This window comes from Centrocercus urophasianus, unplaced genomic scaffold, assembly GCF_019232065.1.
Source record: "Centrocercus urophasianus isolate 14NV4802_14NV808 unplaced genomic scaffold, USGS_Curo_1.0 seq_768, whole genome shotgun sequence".
Classification (NCBI taxonomy): domain Eukaryota; kingdom Metazoa; phylum Chordata; class Aves; order Galliformes; family Phasianidae; genus Centrocercus; species Centrocercus urophasianus.
Window position 1 is genome coordinate 2119 of NW_024885386.1, and position 9838 is coordinate 11956.

At 45.1% G+C, this 9838-nt stretch overlaps 1 protein-coding gene across 1 annotated transcript; it reads right to left on the bottom strand.

Moving 5' to 3' along the window:
* Positions 1-264: 264 nt before the first annotated feature.
* On the bottom strand, positions 265-8666 carry LOC122171021 (cytochrome P450 2J2). The gene is made up of 9 exons (XM_042838345.1): positions 8517-8666; positions 6840-7002; positions 6091-6231; positions 4143-4303; positions 3292-3468; positions 2791-2926; positions 2113-2300; positions 1058-1196; positions 265-443 (listed from the first exon to the last, which is right to left on the bottom strand). The coding sequence occupies exons 1-9, from the start codon at positions 8664-8666 to the stop codon at positions 265-267; spliced, it is 1434 nt and encodes a 477-aa protein (XP_042694279.1).
* Between the last annotated feature and the right edge of the window lie 1172 nt (positions 8667-9838).

The window sequence follows — 9838 nt, forward strand, 5'->3', positions numbered from 1 at the left end:
ACTTCCTTGGTGTTGCTGAGGGAGAAAATGAAGCAATAAGGCTTTTGAATTCATGTATTTTATCAAACTGATCAGGGAAAGGAGTAGGAGCACAAGGGGATATGTGTGTCCCAGTGCTTGTCCTCACTGAGGCGTGCAGAATGCAGCCCTCCTGCCCTCCCCACTGTCCACACACCACACAGGGCTGCCAGCTGTGAGGAGTCCCAGCACTGCAGCCTGCAACCTAATGGGACAGCTGAGAAGGGAATGCTTTCCATCTTGCCCTCAGCGGCGAGGCAGGGCACAGAGTTGGAAGGGCTTGGGGCAGCGCGTGAGGCTGATTGTGAAGGCAAAGCTCAGCACAGTGGCAGACGGAGCCTGGAAGGTGAATTTCTGCAGCAGGGAAGTGAAGAAGATGAAGAGCTCAGTCCTGGCCAGCTGCTCACCAGGACAGGCACGCTTGCCTGGAAGAGGAGCAAAGAAAACCACATTCAGTCCAGAGTTTAAGCATCACCCTTAATTGCTATTCTCACAGAAGGGAGGGTGTTGTGCAAGGGGGTAGATGGGCTCATTGGTGCCATGGGACACAGAGAAGGACAGTGCTTGCAGAGCAAGGGCGATGGCCTGGGGTCTCTGCAGCCTCCAGGCTCCTTTCACCCATGCTGCATTGTAAAGGCTGCAGGAGCTTTTCTTCCTAGCAAGGTTAGGTGGCAATGTTCACCCACACATCGTGCAGAACACGTCCCCAGAAGTTCCCAGCTCAGCAGAGAGATGAAACCATTTGGATAAGCAAAGGGGGGGGACACTCAAAAGCAAAGAAAAAAAAAAAAAAAAAAAAAAAAAAAAAGCACCCATTTACCCAACTCACGCAGGAGGAAAAAGCCTTGTTTTTCATCCTGCAATAACAAATTGATCTCCCTCCTGCCCACAGCAGTCAGTATTAACTACTAGGGGATTTTCACTGTGGGAAATGCCAGGCATGAGCTGCTATCAGGCTGGGAACAGTTCTTCCCTACTCCAATGGGGTGAAGAAAAAGCATTACAAAAAGCAAAACCATCTCCCCATTCATCTTCTTACCTGCAGAGAAGGGCAGGAAAGCCTCCCGCCTCCTGTACTGGCCGTTCTCCAGGAAGTGTTCAGGATTAAAGGTGTCTGGAGTCTCCCACACGTTTTTGTCAAACATTATTGAAGTCAGGCTGGTCATCAGCGTGGTACCCTGGAAGGGTGAGGAAACAAGAGGTTCCATGAAGAGCCAACATGCTGCCAGCCTGGGTTACTATTAGCTCTTGTCTACACACACGAAGCAAGATACTTCATTTTTTTAAACACACAAAATGTTTTTCCAAACCAACGTGGTTAAATGAGGGCAAAAGCCTGCAGGACTGTTCACTTCAATGTGCCACTGTCCACCTCCATGCTGCTGATCCATACCTTGTGCTGCTGTTAGTAGTGATGTTAATATGAATTCACTTTTAAATCAATCAAGTTGTCTCATCATAGGGATTGAAAACAACTTAACCAAGTAATTGTCAATCAACCTGCTTTACTTTTTATTAAAACTGTATCTGGTTTACCTTCCTATCTTCCATTAGGAGAAATTAAAAAAATGCTCTAATCAATGCGCAGCAAGATGCCCAGAACTTTTAATTTTTAATTTGCCAAGAAGCAACTGATCATGTCTGTGCAAGAGATTCAATCTATCCAAATCTCATATTTGCTTTCATAATGTCAGAACAGTGTACATTCATCAATAACCATTACTTGGCATTTATCAAGGGCTATTTTAATAGATATTCTCTAATACTCTGTGGAATTAACAAATCCAAACTGCTTGCTTTCCTGTGTTTCTTGGACCTCTGCTTCCAAAATTCATGCAAGTCATCTTCTGTAAAACCTGAGAGATAAGCCTTGAAAAAAAAATATGAAAGCGATGACCAACAGAATAGAATCTCACAGTTCTCTTCCATAAAGAGGTGAGATCCAAACAGCCCTACAGCATCTGCCAGGACTACTCCACAGATGAGAGATGTTGCAAGATGCTGCAGGTTGGTGCCTCCAAGTGAGGTTTTGGGATGGGGGCTGTGAAGACCCCATGCTGACAGGGTGAGGGGAGGGCTGTGTCCTGGGCATACCTTGGGCACGTGGAAGCCAGCCAAGGTGGTGTCATTGGTGGACATCCTGGGCACTCCCAATGGCACGATGTTGCCCATTCGCAGCACCTCGCTCAGCACTGCACTGGTGTAGGGCATGTGCTCCTTGTCCTCCATGGTGGGCCGGCGGCACTGGCCAATCACAGCATCAATTTCAAGCTGCACTTTCTCTACAGAAACAAAAAATATATATATGTACGTGTGCTCAAAATCTTCTGAATGAGAAAGCCAGGCCACAGGCACATCTGTTACAAGAAGGAAGGGCAGCAAGATGTTGTACTAAGGTGAGGGATGGGCTGTTCAGATGTAATAACAGTAGGTGTAGACAAAGCAAAAAGAATTCACTTACCTCAGGAAGGCTCACACAGTCCTTGAATAGGCAGAGATCTCAAACAAGATGCTCTTACCTCCTCTGCCAACCCTTAAGTGAGGTCTGCGAAAGAGTGGCTCCTGGCTCCACCCTTTCAAGTCACTCAGGTACATTGCATGCACCTGAGCTCCCCCGTGTTTGCCCTGCCTTCCCACCAGGTGCTCAATCAGTGGTTCAAGCAGTGACTTAGCATTTCCACTGCACATGGCCTGTGTGGTGAGCCTACAAACAACTCAGTTTTCTGTTTCACTTATCTGGTTTCGGGCTACTCTACCCACCAGTGGCCCTACCCTGAATGTGGGGATACACAGCCATGTAGAGCAGAGCCCAACGGATGGCGGTTGCTGTTGTCTCTGTCCCAGTCAAGAAGAGGTCCAGTGTGGAGCAGAGCAGATTTTCCTCATGGAAATAGGAGTTGGTGTCATCCTTAAACTTACATAAAAAAAAAGACAGTAGAAGTGCTTATTAGGGAGGGGATGCTTTCAAAAACCCAACCCAAAACCAAAACACCCTCCTGCAAATTCTCACAGGAACATGAATAAGTTCCCCGAGAGCCCTCCTATGCCAGTTGACAGAATGAGAAATAGAAGATAAAGTGTAAATACTTCCAAATGAAAAAAAAATATATAAAAATCGATGTGTTTTCAAAGCGATCAAACTCCTGCTGCTGCTAAAAAGTCTGACATGAAAGAAGTAAGGGAGGAAAAAGCTCTTCTAACAAAATTGCCTTGAGTCTTGTCTGCTCGTTTTGGTGATCAAGCTTTAAGTGGCCTTAGGTATTTCCCTCTCACCTTTTCTATTTCCTTTAAGTAACAGTCAATGTAATCTCCCAAGTCAGACTGGTCCAAGTTCTCCTTGTGTTTTGCAATCACTCCCCTCACAAAACGCTGAAGTTTCTGCCAGTGCCTGAAGATTTTCCTGAAGGGCCCTGGTAGCCATCTCATTATCAGAGGGAAAGCATTATACAGCTGGTGAGAAATCAAACAGAGCACAAAAGCACTTACTGGGGTGAAGAAAGGCCAGGTCTCACAGTTGAGATTGTAGTACAAATTGTTAGTTCCACTTGCTCAAAGGATAAACCAGTTTTGAGACGAAGGTCAATTAAGTCAATGAGGAGGAGCCCACTGGTGTTGGGGTTGGCAGGGACCAATTTGTCCGGTCCAAGGTGTGTGGCAATACAGAAGCTATGGCAGCCCCCAGAGCCATCTATTTTGGTAATAAACTTAGGATCTCATTCATCTTGTCACACAATACAAGCAGTGCAGAATTTGGTTGGGAAAGTGGTAGAAGGGAAGAGAAGGGAATTTTGACTGAGTGCTACTATTTTCTTTTTGTGGAAATGTAGATGTTTAAAAGGTTTTTTTTTCTTTCTTCCATTGCTCTTCTGTTCTGCTTGGTACAAGGTTGACTTTACAATCCCACAATCTTTTTTCCTGCATGTGCCTCAATCATTTTAACTCACTTGCTTTCTTGATGGATTTAATGGATTAACGCAGCCCGATGTAAATTAATACCCATGGTCATTTCTCTTACAACATGACTCTTTTTCTACAGGGAAAAGCAGATTACTTCAGTACCTTAGAAACTCATTTCCAAGCACTTACATGGAGCTGAAATTACAAAAGCAGCAGTCTGGTTTTACCTGGCCCCAGAAGCTTCCTATCAGCAGCAGTGTTTCTGCGAGCAAGTGCAGTAATTCCTGGAAGTTGCTGTCGTGGTAGTCGAAGCGGTTCCCAAAAGTTATGGAACAGATAATATTTGAAACAGCACTATTAATTTTGTAATGAGGGTCAAACGGTTGCCCTGAGGGGAACAAAATGAAAACTGTGAGGCTCGGTCTTCAATCTCAGATAGAGCACTCTGTACACAACAGATGTGAAAATGGGGTAAGGCCTCATCTACTACCTACTCATGGTGATGCTGAGACTTCACTCTTGTCTTGGGATCCCCACTACCTCTAAAAGCTGGGTGCTGTGTGCCCCAGCATCCTTTCTCCGAGGACATCCCCTTACATCTAGGCTGTGGCAGACCCCAGTGTTAGCACAGAGCTTCTGAAACAGGATCTGAGCCTTTTCCCAGTGGTAACAAGTAGCCATGGCTGTTGGGTTTGTTTGCTCCAACTCGTCATTGGTGTCCATCAAACACCAAGAGAAGGTCCCTCCAAACCTTTGCCTGGGGCAGAAAACTTAAGACCAATCACATTGCAAATATGTCATTGTATTGGCCTTTGGCCGCACATCACGGGGAATTCAAGCAGGAAAATCCAGCAATAGCTTACATGGCCAACAGACATGAATCATAGAATCATAGAATCACCAAGGTTGGAAAAGACCTAAAAGCTCATCCAGTCCAACCGTTCACCTATTCCCAATAGCTCCCACTAAACCATGTCCCTCAACACAACATCCAGCCTTTCCTTGAACACCCCCAGGGTCGGTGACTCCACCACCTCCCTGGGCATCCATTCCAGTGCCTGACCACCCTTTCTGAAAAGTAATACTTCCTCATGTCCAGCCTGAATCTCCCCTGCCATAGCTTGAAACCGTTCCCTCTGGTCCTAATGATGCACGTTGGCTCCTAAAGGATCAAAGCGTGGCGTGATGCTCATCACATCTGCTTTCCTCAGGAGAGCTATCGAGCAGAGGCTACCATCTCCCAGGGCACATTTAGAAAGCCCACATCACTACTTGCCGTGATAGGAGAGAGTAATATCTGTAATGAGTCCAGCATGGCTCTGAGCTGTGCCGGCGCAGTGGGGAGCATCATGTTGAGATGCAAGGCACCATGCACAGCACTGCTCATCTCTCCACTCTGAGAAAGTAATTAAGCTGGGCTGGTGCTCAGATACTGGAGTGATGGACAAGATCACTATTTGTCATTACTAATGGGAAGAAAGGCCTGAAACTGCAGCTTAATTAGTTTATTGATTAGGACTATAAAGGACTATAATCAATTGGCAACATGAAGTATTTGGCCTGTTCAGAGCAACTGCAATTAAAATGGAGCAAGTTCAGTATATAATTTCACAATTCCTATTTAGATCTTTCTTGTTTACTATATATAGCTCCATAGAATTAGCTAAATCCCATCTGCTTCTATTTAAAGCTGAAGTGCTACATCACCCATATACCAACATACAAATTATTCTTACTAATATCTCTCTGGCACTTCTTAAAAGCCGGATCATAAAAGAGCAAAGCACACGCTTCATCTGTGCATGATACAAAAAGAAAGCCTGACTAAACAAGTTTTAAAATACTTTGCAAAGCCAAGGACAAGCAGAGGTTAATGGAGCCTCTGAGCGAATGTGCTTGATATCATGAGAGCTGCATTTCTGCCTTTGCAGCTATAGAAAGGGCTTTCTTAGACACATAAACATACCGATTTTAATAAGCACCGAGTATACATTCGTTTAATTCTAATTAAGAAGAATTGAAATGGCAGGCCTAAAAAGCACAATCTGGAAACCTAAGATAGAGATTTGTGCTACTGCGGAGTTGCTCTGCATATTAGGAGTCACACTGGTGTGAATTCATCTGGTAAGAGGCTGTTGAAAGCTTTGGGCACAGTGCTGCCCAAGGACCGCCTACCCTTCTCTTCCTCCATTGCCTCCACGAGGTACTGGCTCTCTTCTTGCACTTTTGACTCAAAACTGACCACAGTGTTTTTCAGTGTCGCTAAGACAAACTTTCTCTGTTGCCTCCATATGTGCCCATTTGAGGATATGAGACCTGTAGAAAAACAGACAAACAAAAGCTAGCTCTGTGTGGAACGTGAGTGACAGGATTCAGAAATGGCAATCGGTCTTAAAAACCCCAAACCAAAGCAAGTAAGAACAGCAGACATGGGGAAGCTATAGCTTCGCCTGGGAATTAAAATTCAAGGGTAATTGGCTTATGCTAAATATCTAGCTTTATGGATTTTCTTCTTTGTCACTTTGCGTGGGAAAAAAAGGTGTAAGCCAAAATACTCTGAGTACGATCACGCTGCTGGCAGAGCTGCTGCAGGAGCAGCAGAACCCGCCTCTGGAGCTATGTGTAGCCAGGGAAAGAAAGTAAAGGGGAGATAAATCCAAGGGGAACACTGTTCAAGGGGCACTGGACAGCCTGCATTTGTTTCTTGTCTTTCACCTGACTCAACACATCACGTTGATCCCCGTGTTATCCCTAAATCCCAGACAGATTCAAATATATACCTGTGAGATTAGGCTGAGTTCAGTTCTTGTCTTCCTCTACAACGGGCTTTTATTGGCACAGTTACTGAGGGCTGAATTCAGCCTCCTTCACTCTAATTGTTATCATTGCAAATAGATTGCCAAAATCTTGGAAGCTATACTTACCAAAGCCTCTAAAAATTTCTTGGAGAAGTGGAATATGCGGCCGATCTGCAAATATTTCAGCCTGGTGGACAAGAGCTTCTCTCACCATTTGGTACCCACTGACTACCACAAAAGTCAGACCTCCGAACTGCACGCTGAAGATGTTCCCATACCTTGCAGTAAGCTGAAAGAGAGTCCATTACTCTCTGAGGGCAAGAAGACGGACAAGACCCGGGATCTAACTTTGAGTTTAGTTCTACTTGGAGCATTGGGTTGGGCTTAAGAAAAATCCAAACCCAAGTCTTCCACGGGTCCCACCCAACCTAAACTATTCTGCAAAGGCTGGAAATGGCATAAGAAATATTATAAGTGAATATAAGTGAGCTGTGGTGTGGCAGGGATGATTTGCATGTTGGCTTTTACCAGGTTGTTGTGTCAATTTAACTTGAACCCAAGGACTTTTTGACTGATGGGCACCTGCTCCTTCCCTCTTCTTCCCTGAAAGAGTGAAAGAGAAGAAGGCTCCACCTGGGTCACTGAGACCAGGCTCTTGCTGTTGAAAGCAAGGCACAACACAGTCTATTTCACCAACTTTGTTTAAAGTAGTGAGATTTCTTGCTCCAGCTGTCACAGTTAGAAAGTGGCTCCAACTGCTGATGCTCAGAAAACTTCCTCTAATTTTAAGCCTGAATGCATTTATAGCCAATTTATAGCCATTTTCCTTGCATGGACATTGCTAGCATTAGCCTCTCCTCTTCAGCATTTAGCTCCCTGATGTATAAGGGCAGAGGACAATTATATCCTCTCTTGGGTCCTCATTTGCCAAGGAATTCAATGTGCATGCTCCTTAGTGTGACTCTGCAGGAGAGGACATGCATGGTCACCCTGAACTCACATGGTGGCTACTGAAATGAGCCTGGGATCACATGGGCAGCTCTGCCAGTGCTTGCATGCAGATGAATGTGATTAATCTTATTAGTAATAATTATAAATGTTAAAATGACCTGAGCATACTCTGTTCCCTTGGGGATACCCCTGCTAATGGCTGGGGTAGATGAGATGGGGCCCTCTTTTAAATTGAAGCAAGAGACTAAAAGTCAATCACTAGAAGGATACTTGCAACCAGCACGTCAGAACCTTATCTCCCACTCTCTCAGACAAGGTACTTCACATGTATTAATTATCACTGTTGTTGGCTTTGGTGGGAGTCGAAGAAACCTTTCAGTTATCACTGCCTCTTCCTGTGACACAGAAGCAGCCACGGAGGTGTTTAACTTTGGACCTTAGTCTTTCTTTCAGACGTAATGGTGCAAATTGCAGATCTTTGGGCACAGAGAACAACAATACAAGTTTCAGAGGCGAAGTTCCTTGTTCAAAGTTTGTTTCCCACTATCCCTCACCCATCCTGACCCATAGCCTCCAAACCCTTCCTGGGCTGAAGCACACAATGATTGTGTTGAAATGGGAAGAAAAAGGAGGAACATGCAGACTTTCCTCTGGTACAAATTCCCTTCTGATGAAACTGTCCAACACCTTTGGAAGAGGAGATGGCGGTAAGGGATAAACCCAATAGTTGTCTACATTGTTATTATACAGCTTGTAAAGCAGAACTAGCCTCCGTTTTGCCTTTGATAGGTGACAAAAAACACTGAAAATGTACAATATTAATAATAGGAGAAATGTCCATGAAGATCTTACCTTCTGCATCTCAAGATGGAGAGGTTGCCTTAAATCCACGATGGTTCCCACAAGAGGAAATAGCTGTGGCCCTGGAGGGAAATTCCTGGGACGCCTCTTCCTCACAAAGTCAATAATCAGAAGAAGCATGACAAGAACCGCCAAGAGCATCGAAGCATTCAGCTTTTCCAACTGGGAAATGGGCCAAAAGCGAAACTCCATGTTGGTTGACGAACTCCCGGTTTTTCGTCCCAGGAAAGCACTTGATGCTGGTGTTAAACTCCTGTTAAACAGGAGTAAGGACGGACTAGTGAAGAAAAACAACGAGGATGCCCATGGTTCACTGGGACAGGACTCGCCACAGGCAAGCTGCTTTGCATAGACAGCTTGTGCCCAGTGCAATCTTTCAAACCTTTGGCTTTACATCTCGGTCAAGGACCTAATTTCCTTATAGAAGAAAATTCCTCCCCTCCGCCCTTAACAAGGAGCTCCTTTATACAGACACCTAACCGGGATTAGAAGAATTACAAACATTTGAGGTTAAGAGAAAGCAGCTTACTGTCACGGAGTTAACTAGATCAATCCATGCCCATGACAAGGGGGCAATAGGCCCCTGCCCCCCCCCGGCCCCACGAAATAGGAAGGAAAAGGGAAAGGGGGTAGGAAGATGGGAGCTGGGCTCAAGGAAGGGAAAAGAAACAGCGGCGATGATCTATGGAGGAAAACTTATTTTACTGCGATATCAGAATGCAAGATAACACAATATAATACAATCTAATTGAAATTGAGAATAATAAACCAAATAAAATAGGGAAGAGGAAGAGTTCCTGAGACCAGACAAACCTGAAAAGCTTGGAACGGCTAGGAAAGCACCCTCCAGCACCCACTGCCAGGCAGTAAGAGACTGCCCAACTAGGAAGGGCCAGATCCCATGATTTCTATGGCGTACCAGGACAGGTACCTGGAACTGGAGCATTAACGCTTTAACTTCCAGTGCACTACATGGTGTTACGATGTGGAACACCGAAAACCAAAAATCACAAAGCCATGACACTCACTTAGCTAATTACATATGGTGGGCATTGCGTAAGTTAAAAAGTGTAAGGCATCTGAGGTGATGGACAGCATGCAAGTTGCCAAGGGGCTGATCCTGTTAAGCTCTAAGCACTGTCTGGGAAGGCCTAGATGCCTTCAGCACCCACCAAAGCCTGCTCAGCTTTGCTGGAGTCAGGTGAAGTTCGGACAAGGGAAGCACTGTGAGAGCTCTAGGCTCAACTTAGATGAGAGTTAAAGGAGCTTAATTCTGAGAGTGAGAACACAGGCTCATGTGCTTGTTGGCTAAA

Coding starts and splice junctions, on each gene's coding strand:
- LOC122171021 (XM_042838345.1), bottom strand. CDS start 8,666: ATGCTCTTGGCGGTTCTTGTCATGCTTCTTCTGATTATTGACTTTGTG. Junction 3,469..4,142: donor TAGGAAGCTTCTGGGGCCAG/GTAAAACCAGAC, acceptor ATTTCTCACCAG/CTGTATAATGCTTTCCCTCT. Junction 2,301..2,790: donor TGTGTATCCCCACATTCAGG/GTAGGGCCACTG, acceptor TTGTTTCTGTAG/AGAAAGTGCAGCTTGAAATT.